Consider the following 22,458-nt stretch of genomic DNA (forward strand, 5'->3'; position numbering starts at 1 on the left):
GTCATGGACAAGCACACAACCTTCATCTCTTTCCTTTCACTCCCCAAATTCGACATACGGATGCATTGATTTCCACTGATGCACTAATTTGTGTATGATCTTGTTCATTCCACTGTGCATCAATACAAGGTCCCTTTGGCAATCTCACTTAGAAAACTACTCCCTACCCCTCGGCACTAAGAGGAAAATATCCAAGGGAGTAAGATTGTGTTAACCCCGGTGTTTTTCAGATTTATGCTTTTGGAACCCTTTTTTTGTTTATTTTTGAGAGAGAGAGAGAGAGAGAGAGAGAGACAGAGAGACAGAGACAGAGCACGAGTGGGGGAGGGGCAGAGAGAGAGGAGACATGGAATCTGAAGCAGGCTCCAGGCTCTGAGCTGTCAGCACAGAGCCCGACGCGGGGCTTGAACTCACCTGAGTCGAAGTCAGATGCTTAACCGACTGAGCCACCCAGGCATCCCGTGTATCTCCTACTTCTTTTTTTTTTTAAATGTTTGTTTATTTTTAAGAGAGAAAGAGAGACAGAGCACAAGCAGGAGAGGGGCAGAGAGAGAGAGGGAGACAGAATTCGAAGCAGGCTCCAGGCTCTGAGCTGTCAGCACAGAGCCCACTGTGGGGCCCAAACTCACGAACTGTGAGAACATGACCTAAGCTGAAGTTGGACACTCAATCTACTGAGCCACCCAGGCGCCCAAGATTCATTCATTCATTCATTCATTTAGAGACAGAGAGAGACAGAGCACAAGCGGGGGATGGGCAGAGAGAGGAGACACAGAATCTGAAGCAGGCTCCAGGCTCCGAGCTGTCAGCACAGAGCCTGAAGCAGGGCTTGAACTCAGGAAAGCTGTGAGATCATCACCGGAGCCGAAGATGGATGCTTATCGGATGGAGCCACCCAGGCGCCGCTGGAACCGTACGTTCAGATGAAATCTCTCTTGGAATCTTGATATAAATAAAACAGATTTTTTAAAAAAAGGTCATTTTATCAGCATTCCTTTATTTTAGAAGTTCACATAGGTCATCTTATAACACCTATTAAAATGGCATTCAGCACGGATGTTCTGACGACACATATCAGAAATCTGGGGTTCGAGGGGACAGCTGACAAACTTATCAACCTCAGCATTTGATTCTGCTTCTTGTTCTGATTGCACAGAATCAGTAAAATTGTGATTCAAACAGAAAATACCTTAGCATCTTAACCCCTGCTCATATCTCCATAATAAATATAGACAACACACATCTAAAATCTATAATAATCACATCCAACATGCTATCTTTGCACCTGTTACCACAGAAGCTGACATCTCAACGGTCAGCACATGCAACTGAGCCTTGCCTGTCCTCTCGGAGCACCAGACGTATGTGGTGCCAGACCCTCTGTACAATTTTATATGGCAAATTCACAGGGGTAAATTTAAATACATAAATGCTAGTGCAGAATTACGTCCTTCCTAGTCTATGACACACTTAGGAAACATTAACGAGGCACAGGAATGACAAAGGATTTAGACCGAGAAGAACACAATGAGTTACTTGGCAGCGTGAGGAAGGGATTGATTAACGTCCATCACGGAGTCCAATGACTGTTCTACCTTCATGCTTCATGCTTGCGGCCGGCTGTCTCTTCCTGGTTTCCTAAGATTCAGGAGAAACGCCCTTTTAACCCTGCCTGGAGAAGGGCCTCCTCCTCCTCAGCTGCCTCTTCATCCTTTATCAGTGCCAGTAATTCCAAAAAGCCAGGGGCGGGGCCGTCCTTTGGCACGGGAAGCTTCCTGCGAAGCGTTCTGTGGATTGCTCCGGCAAAGATTTGGTCTAGGCGGGCCTGATTCACAACATCTTTCTCGATTGCTCCTCTCTCTACCAGCTTCTGTAATAAAGGCTCCAACCTTAACACGTAAGCTGACAGTTTTTCTTCATCCTTCTGATAAGTGGTCAGATATCTGACCTGCAATTCCCTAGGATTGTCGATAACCCCAAAAACCTGCTCAAGGGCCCGCAGGCATTCAGCCACTGTAATGGAAGGATTGTTTATCTTAAGGACTCGAATAACATCAAATGCTGGGCCTCTAAGGCTCTCTAGCAATCGCCTTCTTTTCTCTGCATCTGACACCTGCCATGTCTTCATCATCTGAGTGGTATGAAACAGCCAAGATTCAAATTCTTCTTCTCCTGGTTCTGGAGGATCGCTGCCTGAGAACACTCTGAGCTTTTTGTATTTCAGGTATTGCAGGGCAGGCTGAAGAGCCTCATGTAATGCCTGTGCCAACATAGGGGCCTGGATTTCTGGGATCCTGTCCTGGTCTAGGTCGGAACGGTCGTTTCCATATCCAAGAGCTCTGGTCAACTCACCCAGTGTTGTACCCTCTCCCTCTAAGAATTCGTTTAATCTGCTTAAAAATTCATTATCCGGGTCCGGAGGCTTAAAGATCACTCTCCAGACACCCCCTTTTCCAGGGATCTCCTTAGGGACCAGAGCATGACTAGTCTCCTCGGTTAGCCCTACTAAGGCTACATTCCAGTTCTCCACCCGCCGGAACATCCTCCCCAGCAGTGAGTACTCGCCCAAGGGCGCTAAACCAGCCCGCAGAGCCTCCTCGATTTCCGCCGCAGTGCAGGTCGGGGGGATGCCGGCAATCAACAGCGCTTTCCGAGGGTTCACATCCATCCCCCTGCACCAGTCTTCTAAAAGTCTCAGCGTCATGGTGCTCAAAACAACGTATTTAAATTCTAATTTGGCCGGGGTACTGATGCCCCCGCAATTCACGGCGTTTCTCTGCGGCACCCCAGGTAAGTGCCGTCAACGTCCCGACCGGCGGCCTGCGAGGACAAAGCAGTCAGGTTAGCTGCAGGTGTCAGTGACCCCGGCCCCGAGAGGCCCCGCACCGGTCCCACTGCAACAGGCGGCCGTCTCACCCTCTCTGCGGCCGCGGGCGCCCCTCGCCGCTATCCTCCGCCAGGCGCGACCGGGGTACGGCGGTCCGCCCCGTAGCCGCGCAGCTCTCCGCGGCGAGCCACCGGCAACCGGGCCGAGGAGGTCCGGAGTCGCCCGGCCCAGACGGCCACCCCCGGAAAGGGATGCGCCCCGACCCCCGGGGTCGCAGCTGCGGTCCCCGGTCCTGGGCCCCACCGGGGCAAGTGGGAGCAGTACCCGGCGCGCGGGGAGGTGGCGCGGCGTCACGACGGGGAGGAGCGCGCGCCCTTCCGGCCCGAGCCGGAAATCCCGACTGTGGTAGCATCCGGGACGGCGGGCGGGCGGGCCAAACGGGACAGGAAGGTGAGATCCGGGAGCTGCTCGTTCCTGCAGGCTCGGCCGGTGGCTGCTGTCCGGCACTGGGTTCCCGGCGCGGCGAGGCGGAGAGGCCCGGGCCCGGCGCCGCCCGCGCAGCCCTTGGTCGCGGCCGCCGGCGCTGCACCGCGGCGGGGGGCGGGGCCGGCTGCCGGGGAGGCCCGGGGGGCTGGGGAGCCTCCCGGCCCGGCCGGGTGACACGGGCTGGGGCTCCGGCCGCAGCCACAGTGGCCCGGCCGCCGCGTGACTGGCCGCAGTCACGCTGTGCTTAATCACAATTAGCTTGTGCTCCGGGCTGGCCGCGCTCCCATTTCTCCCAGCCGGTGACCCCGGGGATTTCTCTTATGGTGGCTTTCTCTGAAATGCCAAAACCACCCGATTATTCAGAACTGAGTGACTCTTTAACGCTTGCCGTGGGAACAGGAAGATTTTCGGGACCATTGTAAGTGTTTAAGAGTTACTGTCTTAACTTGGGGGCTCCGACATTGGTTTGACTTGGAGAATCGAATGTTCACGTAAAACATTACTGAAACAGTACCGTTTAAGCCAGAAAGTATTTGAACTATAAAAGTGAAGTGTTCCGTAGGAAACCAGTTTAATTCCACTTTCTCAAGGGAAGTTGTGCTGGACCCATTTCAGCCGGAATATAGTGATTTGATTTTTTTCTGTGGGAGTCACATAAAAAGCACTCTCAATATGCAGTGAAACCTTACTTCTTCGTAATTATTACATAAAAGAAGCTGTGAGTTGTTTACTTTTCTTAGAAAATGTAAATCTAATGATTTTGAACTTTAAATGCATTAATGGAATAGTTGCCATGACCGCGTTACTAGACCCTAATTTGTAATTTTTTTTTAAATTTGAAGGCACAGAGCATGGAGAATGATGAACTTCCGTCAGAGGATGGGATGGATTGGAGTGGGATTGTATTTGTTAGCAAGTGCAGCAGCATTTTACTATGTTTTTGAAATCAATGAGACTTACAACAGGCTGGCCTTGGAACACATTCAGCAGCACCCGGAAGAGCCCCTTGAAGGAACCACATGGACACACTCCTTGAAAGCTCGGTTACTCTCCCTGCCGTTTTGGTTTTGGACAATTATTTTTCTGATCCCTTATTTACAGATGTTTTTGTTCCTTTATTCTTGTACAAGAGCTGACCCCAAAACGGTGGGCTATTGTATTATCCCCATATGCTTGGCAGTTATTTGCAATCGCCACCAGGCATTTGTCAAGGCTTCTAATCAGATCAGCAGACTACAACTGATTGACACGTAAAATCAAGTAAAATCAAATCGGTCACCATTTTTCCTTACAATACAAAACTGCCAGTGCTATATGGAACCTGATCACAAGACTGCAGTTTCTTCACAGATCTCAGGAAGTTGTGGTGGGGCAGAGGCTTTCTAAAAAGTGTGACCAGGGGGCTCTCTTTATCGGAATAATAATGACTTTTTAAATGAAGCCTGAGATACAGTACTACAGAATCATGTTGATGACTTCAGCTTTTGGAAGTAAAATCGTGTCTGTTATTTGCATTCTTTAGAAACTTGAATAAGTACCTGAACTCCTATTTTTATTCTACTGTGCAACATAGTGATGATTCAGAAATTTTTCCTTTGGGGAAGAAAATAAATATGAAAATTTCCATTGTGCTTAATGTAAAAAGGTCCAAACATGGTCATAAAATTTAAATTTTATACAGTTACCTGGCTTGCTTTAAAATTCTTCAAACTAAAACACCAGTTCAACCTTGTAAACTAAGCCAACTATTTATGCTTGCTTGCTATCAGTTTGTGAGAAATTGGCATACAATTATTGAGGTGATGGCTGTCTTGATAAACAAAGTTTGTGCTTCCTTTTGGTAAGGCTACTGGCATTATCAGCATTATTAATGCCTTTGGTTTTTTAAAAATTACTTGGGAAGAAACTCAATGTTTGGAAGTTGAGAAATCTCACCCACGGAAGATGGAAACGAGGTGTTCAGTGAAAATATTTCGTCCAGTCTCTGTCGATGTGTGACACCACTCTAACATCCTACCAGGTCATCAGCCTTGTGAGTTTCTTTTCTGGCCTAAGGTCCAGTCTTCAGGCAACAGGTTAATTGCATGAAGATGTGATCCTTGTACTTCCTCTTTTGCATTTGTACTTCCTACCTCATGTCTGGTACCAATACAAATAACTAAAACATGGAAATCTCAGATTTTAGGATTTTTTTTTCTTTTTTTTTCTGGGTGGGATCAAGATGTATTTTTATACAGTAATGGCATTAATACCAAGGAAATATTTTACACGAATAGATTTTAATAATAACCATAACCTCTTTTGGTGCTTATTCTGTTGGGCCTTCTTCTAAGAGCTTTACACGAATTAACTCATTGAATCCTCTAAACAACCCTAAGAAAACAATTATCCAGGCTTTACAGATAAGGACACTGAGGTAGAGAAGTGAAAAGTAACTTGCCTGTTAAGGTCCCACACCTGGTAAGCAGCAGAGCCAGGGGTAACCAGGCATCTGCTTCCTTTGTTCCTAACCACCGTCATTTGCTTCTCAGAAATGACACGTTTCACGGTATTCTCTGTCTAGCTAGGCCAAGGAATGGAAATGGCATTATTGGAAGGTTTTTATCAGTTTGTATGAGCTACCGAAAATCTAAACGTGTTCTACCAGCCTCAGCATTGAAGTCTGATTTGATTCGAATGGAAGGCTGAACATTCCACAGCAAGCTTTCCTTGAAAGATAGAGCTGGTATGTTTGTCGCCTCAAAAGCAGCAAGGTCAGATCCTTCTCCAGGCAGGCAGTCTCACTTTCCCTTTACTTCTTCCAAAGCTCTAGTGACTGAAATGATACATCTTGGCTACAGTACACTGAAATCTTCCAAGTAGGCAGCAATTTGAAATGCCTTTTTCTGTGAGGGTCAGGTAACCCAATCACTTGGCATCTTTTGAGCACTTAACTGGTAGTATGCATACTGCAGATACCGCTTTCTGAGCGATTTACCCCTTTCTGAGTGATTCTGAGTGAACATGAGGAAACCCGAATTAAGCACAGGAGTTAAGAACTTGCCCGTGGTTCCACAGCAAGCACGTGGAAGAGCCAGGATATGAATCCAGGATGTCTGGCTTCAGATCTCCAGCTCTATCATTCCATTATACTGCTTCTCGGAAAAAAAGAGGGTAATTTGGGGAAAATCATTGAGCAGTTTCTTTATTTGATTACTCTTGAGGCAGTGGTAGTTTGAAAACGATTTAAGAAAACGATTTCAATTTTTTTTTCATTTTATAAATGCTTGACATAATGCAAGGTTTGTGAGCTTATCATTTGTCTTATTAAATAGTAATTGCTTTTTATTGAAGCAGATTTTATCTCTTATACTTCAAATTGTAGCGTTTGGGGATTTGGTAAGTAAATGCTCAGTCCATCTCTATCTTTCAAGACCAGATTGCCTTGGTAATAGAAATATTAAAATAGAGTAGGAGTAATTTAGTACTTCCAGAAAATAATTACTAAGTTTCAGATTGCAAGGTTCATGTTTTTTGATTATTTAGGAATGAAGTATCCAAGTTGTGAATCATTCCTGTTTTGTCTATGGCTATTTAATAGTTCAAAGCGCTCTTTATAGAGGGAAAGGTGAAATTAATCTAACTGTATTAGATTGACGGGGAGGTTAAAACTGATGGATAGAAGACCTGTGTGTTACATTGAGTCATTTGTTTCCTATTCACGTCACGATACAATAAGCAGTAAATACGGGATTAGATAAATGGCAAATATAGAAAGTGCTTCAGGGATTTTAGGGAAAGAGCAAGCATCCTAGGATCCATAACTAGCCAATGATATCTGCTTCCGGAAGTGAGAAAAACAAGAGTTCTATCCCGTAGTGGCTTACTAAGTCCCTTTATTTGCAACCACACCTGAAATGAAGTAAAACCTGTTGAGTGCTTTTCATGGAAATATGCCAGATATTTTATTTTTTTGAAAGTGCCAGGATAGAGAATAAACTGAACTGCAGAAACAACATCTAATTTATGGAGTCACCACGTGACCTTTCTCGTTTTAAAGGTGCTACCAGTTTTAAAGTAAAAGTGTGATTTCCTAAGTTTAGAATATGATTCTATTTCAAAGCTTTTATAATTGATTAAAAAGCTTTTCTTTAACAGAAGACCATGGGGGAGGGGGAGAGAAAAAAAAAGTTACAGAGAGGGAAGGAGGCAAACCGTAAGAAACTCTTAAAAAACTGAGAATAAACTGAGGGTTGATGAGGGGTGGGAGATGGGCATTGAGGAGGGCATCTGTTGGGATGAGCACTGGGTGTTGAATGGAAACCAATTTGACAATAAATTTCATATTAAAAAAAAACCTTATAAAGTAACAAAATAAAAAAAAGCTTTTCTTTGGGGAGGTGGAATCATGAGATAAAGTACTCCTACAAGAGTAACTGCACCCATAAAATAATCAAACTGGTATGTTTGTTCACCATGGGTAGTGAGTGTTCTAGTCTTATTGAGATTATCTAGTGTTGATTTCCTTCTTGATGGATTTAACATTCTCAGTCTCCAAAACACTGGTAGAAAAGCTTACCACAATACCACATGACTCTGCATCAAGTGTGTGCCATCACTTTATAAATTCTCCAATATATTTTTAAGTTCCATAGAATTCTGGACCATGATTGGGAATCATGCATTAGTATTTTTGTTTTGGTCTCAGACAGTGAATACGTCTTGAACAGGAGCTGTATATTAGAATCATCCAAAGAAATAAAAAAAGAAAGCAAAACTCTTCGTATAAACAATGCCAAGATCCCTTCCCAGTTTTCTCAGTCTCTGGGGGAGGAGAACAGACAACTGTGTTTTTAGAGCTCTTCAAATGATTGTACTGGAACCATTGGGCTATGGTTTGTGTGCGTATGTTTATTTTTGAGAGAGGGAGAGAGTGTGAATGGGGGAGGGGCAGAGGGCGAGGGAGACAGGATCTGAAGCAGGCTCTGCTGACAGCAGAGCGCCTGATGAGGGGCTTGAACTACAAGCCATGAAATCGTGACCTGAGCTGAAGTCAGATGCTTAAACGACTGAGCCACCCAGGCACCCCTGGGCCATGGGTTCTTATGCACCACAAAGATTCAACTGTTAGTCATGACAGCTGTATTGGTCTTTGGCACAGCTTCAACAAATATTTTGTGGTAAGTTCACCTGAGCTATTTGAACTGCAAATCTTTAAATTTTTTTTTTTTTAACGTTTTTATTTATTTTTGAGACAGAGAGAGAGCATGAACGGGGGAGGGGCAGAGAGAGAGGGAGACACAGAATCGGAAGCAGGCTCCAGGCTCTGAGCCGTCAGCCCAGAGCCCGACGCGGGGCTCGAACTCACGGACCGCGAGATCGTGACCTGGCTGAAGTCGGACGCTTAACCGACTGCGCCACCCAGGCGCCCCTGAACTGCAAATCTTTAAACAGATGTCTATATATTTTTTCAAGGTTTAAGTAGACATTGTTACAAGGGGGGTGGGGGGGGGGCTACAGAGCAGGGCCTTATAAACTGATACATGTGGTCCCAGGATGTCACTATGGAAAATCAACAGGTCATGATTATAGAAGAGGTCATTGTAACTGAAGGCCATGATCCAAGGGAGGCCAGCTAGGAATTCAGCAGACGTGATAAGGACAGACCAGACCAGGGATGGTCACGTCACAAGGTGAAGGAGAGGACAGTCCCCCTCACTCCTGCTTCGCGTAGCTCTCCAAATGTGACAAGACCCAGCCCATGACAGGAGAAAACAAAGCAGGAGGTGAGTCCAATGGTGATGTCCATGGTCCTGAGCTATTCCTGTAGCAGATTGGAATGGATCCGGGTCTGTAGCCCCAGGAGCCCCATACCAGGCTTGTCAGGCCCTCCACAATAGCAGTGTTAGCATGGACATGGCCTATAGAGTATACTGCAAACAGCGGCCTGCCGGAGCCCAGGGTCAAGAATGAAGTATCTTTTCTGGTTCTAGTTCCTCTCCAGGTTATCCTGAATATACTTCTATCAGGCTTAGCCTCCCACTCTACCCAAATTGCTCTGTTGTCAAGAGGTCACTGGTCACTTACTCTTAACTACACCAGATGGTCAAGTCTCAGCCCTTAAATTATCCCTTGGCAGTTTTTGACACGCTCCCTGTCCTTGAGATACCTTCTTCAATTGGTTTCTGGATTAGTACTGCCAGTAGAACTTTAGTGATAGTGGAAACGTTTTATGTCTATCTGTGTTGTCCAATCAGTAGCCACTAGCCATATGAAGTGAGCCCTTGAGATGTGGCTAGTGTGGCTGAGGAACTGAATTTAAAATTTTAATTCAGGGGTGCCTGGGTGGCCCAGTCGGTTAAGCATCCAACTTTGGCTCAAGTCATGATCTCAGGGTTTGTGAATTCAAGCCCCGAGTCAGGCTCTGTGCTGACAGCTCGGAGCCTGGAGCCCGCTTTGGATTCTGTGTCTCCCTTTCTCTCTGCCCCACCCCCACTTGCGCTCTGTCTCAAAAATGAATAAACGTTAAAAAAAGTTTTTTTAATTAGTTCATATAGCCACATGTGGCTAGTAGCTACTGGGTATTACCCCAGTTCCAGACACTTGCCTGCTTTGCCTTCTTCTTCACCAGCTTCTCCTGTCTCTTTTGCTGGTTCCTCCCTGGGGATCCGCCCAGTTTCTGAATGCTGACATGCCCCAGTTCTCATTTCTATACTTACTCCCTTGGTCATCCCATCCAGGCTCATGGCTTTAAGTGCCCAAATTTATATTGCTACCTTGCATCTCTCCTGAGCTCCAGACTTGGATATTCAACTGCCTATTTGACATTTACCAAGATGTCATACGAGGCATCTGAGATTTGACCTGTTCAACATCAAGCTCCTCATCTTATCTCCACCTACCAAAATCTGCTCAAGGCCCCTAGAAGTCTATCAAACAAATGGTAACATAAAATGTTATGCCTCTCAAAATCCCTCCCATGGCTTTCCTTCTGAGAACAAAAATCCAAGCCCTTAACGTGGCTTACAAAGTCCTAAATAAGAGGCCTTTGACCATTTTCTGCCATTTCTTCTACTACTCTCTCCACTCCTCACCCCACTCTAGCCATTCTGATCTTCCTGCTGATTCTAGAACATGCCAGAAAAACCGGTCTCAGGGCGTATGCACTCAGTGTACCTTCTGTCTGGATGCTCAGCCCTGGCCTGCTCTATTCCTGTCTTCAGACCTTTGCTGAATTGTCAGCTTAGTGAGGCTTCCTCTGATCAGTCTATTTAAATAAAATTAAGCATCCTTTTCCCATGTTTTTCTCTACAGCACTTACCTTCCCATGACATGTTACGTATTTTGTCAGAATCTAAACTCCATGAGGGCAGGGGTTTTGTCTGTTCATTGTTGTATACCCTGTGCCTAGAACAGCACATAGTAGGTGCTCATTAATTATTTACTGTATGAACGATTCTTACTGCCACTGAATACCTCTTTCATTAGACTGCAAAACAATCTAGTTTGCTCTCCAGAGAAAATAAAGGTTAAAGTTAACATTTTCTACTAAGTGTGTAGCCTACCCTGTCACATGTTCTGGATAAATTCAGTGGCTAAGCTTTTTTCAGGTTTCAGTAGTGATATGTTCTTTCCGAGGCCAAGATTTATAATGAGTCCATTTACTTTTGCCAACAATGATGTTGGTTGTCTTGGGATTCTCCTTATTCAAGCAGGAAAAAAAAAAAAAATACCACATTCATAAACAAGATTTTAAGTGGTGGTTAGAGCCTTGAGTAATTCTCAAGGTACAATCATGAAGATAAGTTTCCTAAACCACCTAACATATGCATCAAGTGTCCTGCCAAGCTCTTAGGGTTACAGCACACAATTTTTCAGTATTCTGGTGTTTAAGCCAATACCTTGGCTCGTAAATTACTCATTTAAAGTAGTAATGTGTTATTATTATTATTATTTTAAATGATTGTTTTTGAGAAAGTGAGCACAAGCGGGGGAAGGGCAGAGAGATGGGGACAGAAGATCTGAAACAGGCTTTGCGTTACCAGCACAAAGCCCAATGTGGGACTCGAACCCAGTAACCGTGAGATCATAACCTGAGCCGAAGTCAGAGGCTGAATGGACTGAGCCACCCAGGTGCCCCTGTTATTAAGTCTGACACTTAATCAACTGAGCCACCCAGGTGCCCCAAAATGTGTTTTAATTTTCATTTCTTTATTTATTTGTTTTATTTATTTTTAAGAGAGTGCAAGTGGGGGAAGGGGAGTGAGAGGCGGACAGGGGATCTGAAGCAGGCTCCGTGCTGATAGCAGTGGGCCTGATGTGGGGCTCGAACTCATGAATTGTGAGACCATGACCTGAGTTGGAGTGCTCAACCGACTGAGCCACCCAGGAGCTCTGTAATGTGTTTTTAGAAGTTAGTTCCATCTCCAGCAGAATTTTTTGCATTGGAGTAAAATTTTTTTTTTAATGCTTATTTTTGAGAGACAGGGTATGCGTGGGGGAGGGGCAGAGAGAGAGGGAGACACAGAATCCGAAGCAGGCTCCAGGCTCTGAGCTGTCAGCACAGAGCCCAACACGGGGCTCCAACTCACAAACCTCAAGATCATGACCCAAGCCAAAGTCAGATGCTTAACCAACTGAGCCACCCAGGCGCTGTGGAGTAAATTTCTATTTAAAACTGTACCCCAATGGCCTTGTCACTGCCCCAATGTGAGCTACTGCTTTTTAAAAGATTTAAATAGAAGCTTATATTCTAGCGTTCACTGTTCCCTGGGCCATGTCTTTAAATAGAGCAATTCTGATCCCAAAAGTCACCTGAGAACTGGAATAGTTACAGCAACACTGTGAAATTCATTTTATACTTTAAGAATAATGCACTATCTAGAGGGCATTTTTTCAAGGTTGAGGCTACGTACATCAGTTTTACCAACACTGCCTTTTTTTTTTTTTTTTTTTTTTTAACAGTATCTTACCTCACATTAGCTCAGTTTCCTAACCTCTTTAGAGGTCACATTCTGCTCCCTTTTCTGACAAAGTAATAATCAGATGGGAAATGTGGATTTTTTTGGTTTTTAAGTCTAGATTGGTTAATTTTTGCCCTGAATTACTTATGCACCTGGCTGGCTCAGTCAGTACAGCATGCAACTCTTGATCTTAGGATCATGAGTTCAAGCCCCACGTTGGGTGCAGAGCTTACTTTAAAAAAAACTCAACAGTTTCAGCAACATTTCAGAAAGAGTAACTTGTGTGTAGAAAACTACAAAATACATTTAAAAAAATGCAAAGAGTTAAGAGTGTACAGGGAAAACTCTCCCTCTTATTCCCAGCCCAACTCCCTCTCTGCCCAGAAGCAGTCTGGCTATCCTTTTAGGTACTACATGTGTATCTCACCAATATTTTCCAATGGCACCATTCTACACGCTATTCTGTATCTTGCTGGTTTTCATTTAACATCGTATCCTAGAGATTGATCTTTAACACAGAGCTACACGTTGGCCTTTTTTGATGGCTGCCCCAAATTATTGTATGAATATTCTTATTTAATTAACCAGGGTCTTCTGCCAAAGGACATTTAGGTTCTTTACACGCTTCTTACTAAGAATAATGCTGCAATGAATAGTGTTATAAATACATCTGTGCACCTGTGTACCGTTATCACTGGAAAAGTTTCTATAAATGAAACTGCTGGATCAAAGAACAAGTACATCTAACATTTTTTTTAACATTTATTTATTTTGAGAGAAAGAGAGTAAAAGCACAAGCAGGGGAGGGGTCGAGGGAGAGAGAGAAACCCAAGCAGGGTCCACACCGTCAACACAGAGCCTGTCAAGGGGCATGATCCCACAACTGTGAAATCACGACCTGAGCTGAAATCAAAGAGTCAGACGCTTAACCGACTGAGCCACCCACATGTCCTGTACATCTAACTTTTGTTTGTTTATTTTTACACCTAATATTTTGACAGAAGTGTCAACTTGACTTTTTAAAAAATTTTTTTTAATGTTTTTATTTATTTCTGAGACAGAGACAGAGCATGAGTGGGGGAGGGGCAGAGAGAGAGGGAGACACAGAATCTGAAACAGGCTCCAGGCTCTGAGCTGTCAGCACAGAGCCCGACGCGGGGCTCGAACTCACAAACTGTGAGATCATGACCTGAGCCGAAGTCGGTCGCTCAACTGACTGAGCCACCCAGGTGCCCCTGACTTTTTTTTTTTTTTAATGTTTATTTTTGAGAGAGAGAGAGAAAGCACAAGTGGGGGAGGACAGAGAGAGAGGGAGACGCAGAATCCCAAGGAGGCTCCAGGCTGTCAGCACGGGGCCCATTGAGCCCCGTGAGATCATGACCTGAGCCGAAGTCAGATGTTTAACCAACTGAGCCACCCAGGTGCCCCTCAACTTGACTTTCAAAGAGCTTATACCAAGTTACACTCTCATCATCAGTACCGTATAGCCCTCACATCCTTTCCAGCTCAACATTACATCAAAACTTTAGATCTTTCAGTCTGTAAAGTAAAAAATGGTATCACATTGTGGCTTTAATTTTCATTTCTTTGAAGTATTACTTTTTTTTTCCCATTTAAAAACCATGTGTATTTCTCTTCTTGTGATTTTGCTATTTCTTTCCTTTGCCCACTTCTATGGTTTGACTGGTATACATGAGATCTATAAAAGGAAATAGTTCTTAGTCATTATGTGCTGAAAATGCCAAATACTTTTTCCCTCTCTGTCTTTTAATCTTATTTATAGAATATTCCAAATTTTTCATTATTATGTAATCACATTTACTAATCTCTTCTATTATGGTTTCTGGATTTTAAAAAATCTTGCTTAGGAAAGACACCTTCCTCACTCTGAGACTATAAAAACTATTACTCTATATTCTTTCTCTTTTAAAAAGAGTTATTTTTTTTTTTTTTTTGAGAGAGAGAGAGACAGAGAGAGAAAACACACCTGTATGGGAAGGGCAGAGAGAGAATCCCGAGCAGGCTCCTGGCTTTGAGCTTGGGGCCAGATGCAGGGCTTGATCCCATGACCATGTGTTCATGACCACAAGATCATGACCTGAGCAGAAACCAAGAGTTGGACGCTGAACCAACTGAGCCACTCAGGTGCCCCTACTCCATTTTTTTTAGTACTTCTATGGTTTTGTTTTACATTACAAATCTTGATTCTCCCTGAAATTTATTATGTTCTAACTCATGAGAGATTTAAACTCTCACAAAAACTAGTCAATTTGTTTCTCATTTGTTAAGACTGAAAGTGTCATTTTACAAACATTCTCCATTAGGTGAGGATTTTACATTAAATATCCAGGAAATAATTATCACAAAATGATTGTAATCAATTTCCTCAAACATGTAAATTTTATTTGTAACCATCACATGCTAATTTTATGGCAATGCAGTTTTGAATTTTGCAGTGCTCAGCTACCCCACAATAAGTCCAAACAGGCATTTCTTGTAAACATTTCAGCACAACACACTGATTGACAATTGAGTTTAAAAAGCCTAGGTTTTCAGAATCTCTTATGTATGAAACCTAGGAGTATAGAAGATATTCTCTATTTGTTCAGATTGGACAATCCCACTGAGAAATAGATGTATCTTTAATAGGCTAAATAGGAACTAAACAAAAGTACAATAAACTGAGGGCCACAAGTGTCTCCAACTGATTTTGTCATTTGGAAGAAAACCTAAACTTTATTTTCTTTTAAAGTAAAAGTCTTCTCAATAAAAAAAAAAAAAATTTTTTATTTTTTTATTTTTTATTTAAAAACAATTTTTTTTTTTAACGTTTATTTATTTTTGAGACAGAGAGACAGAGCATGAACGGGGGAGGGGCAGAGAGAGAGGGAGACACAGAATCCGAAGTGGGCTCCAGGCTCTGAGCTGTCGGCACAGAGCCTGACACGGGGCTTGAACTCACGGACCGTGAGATCATGACCTGAGCCGAAGTCGGACGCTTAACCGACTGAGCCACCCAGGCGCCCCCCCCAAAAAAATTTTTTTTCACTATCAATTGAATTTTCTTTTAGTAAAAATCAAAAAAAAAATTCTAAGCAGCTGAAGGCATAATTTTTTCCTTCCCCTGAAGGAATAATTCTAATAAAGTATATTTCATTTTTTTATTTATTAAAAAAATTTTTTTAATGTTTGTTTTTGAGAGCTCGTGTGTGCACACACGAGCAGGGGAAGGGCAGTGAGAGGGAGACAGAGGATCCAAAGTGGGCTCCAAACTGACAGCAGAGAGCCTGATGTGGGGTTCAAACTCAGAGAACCCTGAGATCATGACCTGAACCAAAGTTGGATGCTTAACTGACTGAGCCACCCAGGCACCCCTAAAGTACATTTCGTAATACAAGGTGGGGGGGAAGTACAGGGGGCTAGGTACCAGGAAACACACAGCATGAGGACCTAACATCACCTAGGAAGCCAGGAAAGTCTCCTGGAGGAAATGTTTAAGTTGAAGGAAGAACTAGACAGGTAAAGGACGTCACTTGGTTGAGGACTTGAAAGGCAGCTAGTTGCAGAAGCGAAAATCCTCTGAGTATGAACACTATCTCTAAACTGGGGGGACAAAATTTCCCATAATTTTTTCAAAGTAAGTTTTCCTCCCCCCCAAATTAATTTTTATTTTTTAAGGTTTATCTATTTTGAGAGAGAGACAGCGTTAGTGGGAGAGGGGCAGAGCAAGAAGGGAAGAGAGAGAATCCCAAGCAGGCTCTGCACCGTCAGCGCAGAACCCAAGGAGGGGTTCCAAACCACAAAACCATGAGATCATGACCTGAGCCGAAACCAAGAGTTGGATGCTTAACCAACTGAGCCACCCAGGTGCCCCCAAATTTTTTAGAAAGTAAGCTCTATACCCAACACGGGGCTTGAACTCATGACTCTGAGAACAAGGGTCACATGCACTAGGGGCACCTGAGTGGCTCAGTCAGTTAAGCGGCAGACTTTGGCTCAGCTGGTGATCTTCTAGTTCGTGGGTTTAAGCCCCACGTCAGGCTGTATGCTGACAGCTCAGAGCCTGGAGCCTGCTTCCTATTCTGTGTCTCCGTCTCTCTCTGCCCCTCCCCTGCTCGCACTCTCTCTTTCAAAAATAAACATTAAAAAAAAAAAAAAGTCGCATGCTCTACCAACTGAGCCAGCCAAGCATCCCTCTTCCCAAGTGATTTTAAAAAAATCTTCCAACTTTCTTACAAACAGCAACCTATTATAATAGGTTCCACAGAATGCTATTAAAACAAGTATTTCTTGTGACACAAATGCACTTTTAGAAAAACCATTATGTTGCAAATGTCCATATATTTCATATTTTAAACTCCATGTCTCACATTTTAAAAGATTACTTATCCAAGTCGGGTGTTAAGCTTACTTTTAGCTAGGATTGTGAAGTTGACTTTCCTGTACAAAAGTAAACTCGAAGGAAATTCAGAGATTAACTGTGTCCTGCTTGCCTGTGGCAATGTTTGTACTCTTAGGAGTCAGAAGATTAGAAAACCAGGCAAGGCACTTCGATACTGGGCCTTCACACTGATCTTTTTTGTCACACATGTAGCTCACTTATGAAGCAGGCAGTATTAAAATCAGTATTGCGGCGCCTGGGTGGCTCAGTCGGTTGAGCGTCCGACTTCGGCTCAGGTCATGATCTAGCGGTCTGTGAGTTCAAGCCCCGCGTTGGGCTCTGTGCTGACAGCTCAGAGCCTGGAGCCTGCTTTGGATTCTGTGTCTCCCTCTCTCTCTGCCCCTCCCCCAATCATGCTCTGTCTCTGTCAAAAATAAATAAACATTAAAATTAAAAAAAAAATCAGTATTAAAATTAAGGAAAAGATCAATCAGACCTATAACCCAGACCTCAAAACACTGGGCCACAAGCACAAATATCTTGAAATTTCTTCTTTATAAACATATTTACGAAACAAAGAAGGAAAAAAAAAAGTAAAAAAAGTAAAGAAAGCAAAATATTCAGGAGCAAAATCCAGCTATTACTTAAAAAATATGAACTATTTTGGGGCACCTGGCTGGCTTGGCTGGGAGAGCATGTGATTCTTGATCCTTGGGTCATGAGTTTGAGCGCCACGTTGACTGTAGAGATTACTAAAAAAATAATAATAAACTTTAAAAAAGAAAAACTTAGGGGCACCTGGGTGGCGCAGTCGGTTAAGCGTCCGACTTCAGCCAGGTCACGATCTCACGGTCCGTGAGTTCGAGCCCCGCGTCAGGCTCTGGGCTGATGGCTCAGAGCCTGGAGCCTGTTTCCGATTCTGTGTCTCCCTCTCTCTCTGCCCCTCCCCTGTTCATGCTCTGTCTCTCTCTGTCCCCAAAAAATAAATAAAAAACGTTGAAAAAAAAATTTAAAAAAGAAAAACTTAAAAAACATATGAACTATTTTAACTGTGCTGGTAAGTTTTTTAAAGGATTGTATGAAGAAAAAGATTATCAGAAGTCAATAACTGAGTAGAAGTCCCAATACTGGAGACATTATCACAAACTAAACAAGGAAATTTCTGACCATTCATAGAACTTTTCCCAGTTAGTATTTTTTTTTTCCTAGTTGGTATTGTTTTGATTACATAAGAGCACTTAGTGGAAGGCTGATGTTCCAAGTAAAACAATACTTCAAAGATGTGAAAAGGTATCAGGCACCTCGTGGCTCGGTCGGTTAAGCGTCCAACTCTTGATTTCAGCTCAGGTCATGATCTCACAGTTGTTGAGATCAAGCCCCACGATGGGCTCATGCTGACAGTATGGCACCTACTTAGGATGCTCTCTCCCTCTCCCTCTAGCCCTCCCCCATTTGCATGTGTGGTCTGTCTCTCTCTCAAAATAAACATTAAAAAAAAAAGACATGAAAAGGTATCTAAATTCAGTTTCCTTAATTGTATGTACTTTGCAAACTATAGATTTCAGAATATGTAACTGGGAAAGTACTACGATAATCTGCTTTTGGGGTTTTTTGGTAATCTGTTAAAGGCTATGTGTACAACCCATCTCTGCCAATATTTAGCTCAAACTCAGGGCAACACTTCTTCTAAGGTTCAATTCATCTTGGAAATAAGTCATATATAATCTGTAAGGTTACTTCCAACTCTAAAATTCTATAACTATTTGTATTTCCTTAGATACATGCTACTTGATTTCTTTGCATTTTAGCTATCTAAATGAATCAGGAAACATGCACAGGAAATAAAAAATGTCTTGGTCCCATCAACAAGCCGAAAAGGAATACACACACATATTTTAGGAATATATATGTATTTTCAAGGATTCAACAGGCCTTTGGGGTAAGCAAAATCAAAGCATGGATACAGGATGAGAAATACCTTAAGTTAAAGTCAACATAGATTGTTTAAGACTTACATTTGTGTTTATATACATAACATGCTACAGCATAAAAGCACGCCCAACTTCGTTCTCTTAAGTTACAAGTTAAATGTATATATTCATTGAGTGCTATCATCTCTGGATGTCTATATACTGGGTGTAAGTATGGACTCCAGGTTTCCTTGGGTCTCTCTCCTGGCTCATCTCCCTCTTCAGTATTTCTATTCCCATTTTCCTTCTTCTTACACAGATCTGCCATTCTTAAATCTAATATCCGATTTTCTCCACTTACATCTTCTTTGAAATGTTATTGTGCGGGACTATGATGTGTACTTTTTATAATAAGCAGAAGCCACAAGATGTAGACATCACACAACTTAATTCAATGGTTATTTAAAAAGTAGAAAACTGAACAAATATTCAGTTGCCAACTTAGAGGATTTTATATAGCATTGAGTGTTCTAGTTATTTCCACAGTATCAAATTTATTTCTCACTCAAGAAAACAGATTCATTTCTAAACATTTACTATATCTTTCTTTGGTGGAAACAAGGTACATTTTTTTCTTTGACAAAATTGTCCTAGGGGAAAAAAACAAATGCTTTCCCAAATTAGAGCACCAGTCTTTCCTAAATGTCAGCGTGTGATAATTCAGATATAGTAGCAGTCTTTTAAATTTCATAAAAGCTATTCTTAAGATGGTGGTTTGGGCCGTTTTGCAGATGGTCCATCTGAGTTAGTTCTGTTATCAGTGTTATTTTCATCTTCTGCATCATCTTCATCATCACCTTTTAAAATAAATATTTGTTGTGTGACAATATGTTCAGTGGTTCAAAGAAAGAGATTGCTAAAATGGTTGATACTGAGACCATTTCACTTTAAGGATTAACTAAGTTATGCATACGTTGGATTCAAAGTATGTATGGTTAAAAAGATTTCAGGAATTTTGGTGTTTAAAATCTTTCTTATCTGCCACTTTTTTTGGAGATATAATCTATACACCATATAACATTCACTCTTCTAAAGTGTACAATTTATTGATTTGTAGTATACTCCCTAGGTTGAGCAACTGTCACCGACATTTAATTCTAGAACACATTCATCATCTGAGAAATCGCACACCAACAACCAATTCTCATTCCCCTTAGCCCTTGGCAACCTCTAATCTACTTTCTATCTCCATAGATTTGTCTGTTCTGGACATTTCATATAAATGGAATCCTAAAATATGCGACCTTTTCTGTCAGCCTGCTTTCACTTCACATGTTTTTGAGGTTCATTCACGCTATAGCCATTTACCGGTGCTTCATTCCTTTTTAGTGTTGAATACTACTCCATTGATGGAGACACCACATTTTGTTTATCGCCTCATCAGCTGACGGACATGGTGTTGTTTCCACTTTCTCGTTATTATAATAATGCTGCTATGAATATTCATATGTAAGTTTTTATGTGAACGTAGGTTTCCAGTTCTCTTTGGAGAAGTAGGAGTGGAACTAGGAGTTCCTAGGAGTGGAATTACTGGGCTATAAGGTAACTTTAACTTCCTGAGGAACTGCCAAACCATTTTCCAAAGAAGGTGTTATCCTTTCATATTTCCACCCGCAATGTCTGAGGACTCCAATTTCTTCACATCCTAGCCAACACCTGTTATTGTTCTTTTTGATTACAGTCATCCTAGTGAGCGTGAAGTGGTATTTCCTTGGGGTTCACTAGGATTTCCCTGATGGCCAATGATGCTAAACATCTTTTCACGAGCTTATTGGCCATTTATATATCTTATTTAAAGAACTGCCTATTCAAATCCTTTCACATCTGGTAACTGGATTGTTTGTAAGCCAATTTTAGTACTGAGTACTTTTTAGTACTGAGTTCTATCACTTTTCTTTAGTAACTGGTACAATTTTAAAGTTTTGTGTATTTGTTGAGATCAAATTCACAGAACACAAAATGTGCCATGTCAATCTCGATTACTTTTAACAAAGTAAAACCTAAGCTTTATGGGGTCTTCATTAAATAAACAAAAAACATGTCTTCTGATACAAATATACTACTGACCTTCCATTAATAGGTGGCAGTTATTTTCTCAACAAGTAATGATATTTTAAGAAATGGCTCTAGCTATACTCATCCTTACGCCAACGATAACGTTTTCAAGAGATTACAGAAGTACTTCTGGAGCCAAGAAACAGGACTTCATTCTCAATACATTGGTACTCCCAATTAATATATCCATGGAACCAGTCTATTGTCTGAACTCAGTGTAATGTTCTGAACTGGCTCCTTCACATAATACACAAGATGGAAAGTACAGTACAGTGTAAGTCCCTTTAGAGAGGAGTTAAGTCCTGACTCCAATATTTAATTCTTTGGCCCTTCAGCTCCAGGCAAAAAAGGTACCTACCTCTTTTCGTATTCAAGACAAGACTTGAATTTCACATTTCTCCTTTCAAACTGCACCTTCTAAGTTGGCATATGGAAAGGAGTCCCTGGGAGTTAAGACTCCTTAAACTGAAATCTTCAGAACTTACTCTGAAATTAATTCTAAAATTAATTACTTATTTTTAAAAAAATTAAATCCAAGTTAGTTAACATACAGTGTATTAACGAATAGAATTTAGTGACTCATCACTTACATATAACATTCAGCGGTCATCCCAACAAGTGCCCCTTGCCCATTTAGCCCATCCCCCACCTAACATCCCTCCGGCAACCCTGTTTGTTCTCTGTATTTAAGAGTCTCTTATGGTTTATCTCCCTCTCTGTTTTTATATTATTTTTGCTTCCCTTTCCTTATGTTCATCTGTTTTGTCTCTTAAATTCTACATGAGTGAAATCATGTTTGTCTTTCTCTAACTTATTTTGCTTAGCATAATACACTCTAGCTCTATCCACATTGTTGCAAATGGCAAGATTTCAGTCTTTTGGATCGCAGAGGACAGTCTTCTTAACGTGTTTGTAACTTCATGAAATTCTGTAAATTCGTGTAATTTCGTTAAATTACAAATACGTTAAGAAGGCAATACTCCTTTTCATCCTTCAACACCCAGCTCAAAAGCCATGCTCTCTGAAGCCTTCTTGGGTCCTCTCAGTTTGCAATAGTTACAGAGGGCCCTGGGGTCATACTTCCAATCTGTTAATAAGTATTTGCTTGTCTAACCCCCACCAGCCTGAGAGTTTCAGAAAGCCAGGAACTGAGTGGCATTCACCTCATTCCTTCTCAAGAGCACAGCCCAGTGCCTGGCACAGAGCAGTCGGCACTCAGCACGCTTTTTGTGATACATATGGAAAGAGAGTCGTCAAACGCTTAAGCAGAAGTAGCGAAGATAATATGGCGGTAAGGACTGACAATTTTTAGTTGGGATTCTTCTTCCCCCGAGGCTCACTTGCTCCAAGACGGCCACTCTACCCGGGCTCCCCTGCCCCGCCCTCCTGTCGCTCCAGCACCTTCTCAGGGCTCACCGTCCAAGGCCTCTTCTGGAGCCGCCACCCGGTCTTGCGCTTCCTGCTGTACCAGGGGGCCGAAGAGTTCTGTCACCAGGTCTCTCATCTGGGCCACGCCAGACAACAGGGTCTCGTAAGGATCGGCGTCGGCCGGCACCTCACAGGGCACCCGCAGCCGCTGCTGTTGCCCATCCAGCCCGACATACTCGCCCAACAACTCCATGGCGATGGCTGAGCTTCAACAGCCACCGACTTGCAGGCGCCACCCGGAAACGGAAGTCAACTCGCCGTGGGCGCAGCCTGGCGCAGGCGGGAGAAGGGAGAGGAGTGACTTCCGTTTGTCGGAAGTTGCTCCTCCCCCTTCCTTCGCTTCCCTTCCTTGAGATTGGTTCTTATCAC

General features: G+C 42.7%; 3 protein-coding genes across 6 annotated transcripts; 1 reads left to right on the forward strand and 2 right to left on the reverse strand.

The window, feature by feature from the left end:
• Window positions 1-976: 976 nt before the first annotated feature.
• MOAP1 (modulator of apoptosis 1) lies at window positions 977-3,140 on the reverse strand. The gene is made up of 2 exons (XM_030319834.1): window positions 2,917-3,140; window positions 977-2,820 (listed from the first exon to the last, which is right to left on the reverse strand). The coding sequence occupies exon 2, from the start codon at window positions 2,702-2,704 to the stop codon at window positions 1,646-1,648; it is 1,059 nt and encodes a 352-aa protein (XP_030175694.1). The 5' UTR covers window positions 2,705-2,820; window positions 2,917-3,140; the 3' UTR covers window positions 977-1,645.
• On the forward strand, window positions 2,747-5,497 carry TMEM251 (transmembrane protein 251). Of its 3 annotated transcripts, none has more exons than XM_030319837.1 (2): window positions 2,747-2,790; window positions 4,156-5,497. In XM_030319837.1, exon 2 carries the CDS (start codon window positions 4,172-4,174, stop codon window positions 4,565-4,567), a length of 396 nt encoding a protein of 131 aa, XP_030175697.1. In that variant the 5' UTR covers window positions 2,747-2,790; window positions 4,156-4,171; the 3' UTR covers window positions 4,568-5,497. The 3 variants fall into 3 exon arrangements, with proteins under 3 accessions (XP_030175697.1, XP_030175696.1, XP_030175695.1); XM_030319836.1 differs by lacking the exon at window positions 2,747-2,790 and adding an exon at window positions 3,210-3,277; XM_030319835.1 differs by lacking the exon at window positions 2,747-2,790 and adding an exon at window positions 3,494-3,731.
• A 13,032-nt stretch (window positions 5,498-18,529) lies between these two features.
• On the reverse strand, window positions 18,530-22,332 carry GON7 (GON7 subunit of KEOPS complex). Of its 2 annotated transcripts, none has more exons than XM_030319838.1 (2): window positions 22,078-22,332; window positions 18,530-19,403 (listed from the first exon to the last, which is right to left on the reverse strand). In XM_030319838.1, exons 1-2 carry the CDS (start codon window positions 22,280-22,282, stop codon window positions 19,309-19,311), a joined length of 300 nt encoding a protein of 99 aa, XP_030175698.1. In that variant the 5' UTR covers window positions 22,283-22,332; the 3' UTR covers window positions 18,530-19,308. The 2 variants fall into 2 exon arrangements, 1 of the variants encoding a protein (XP_030175698.1); XR_003969671.1 differs by having other exon boundaries at window positions 19,317-19,403; window positions 22,063-22,171.
• Between the last annotated feature and the right edge of the window lie 126 nt (window positions 22,333-22,458).

The sequence above is a fragment of the Lynx canadensis genome, chromosome B3 (genome assembly GCF_007474595.2).
Source record: "Lynx canadensis isolate LIC74 chromosome B3, mLynCan4.pri.v2, whole genome shotgun sequence".
Classification (NCBI taxonomy): domain Eukaryota; kingdom Metazoa; phylum Chordata; class Mammalia; order Carnivora; family Felidae; genus Lynx; species Lynx canadensis.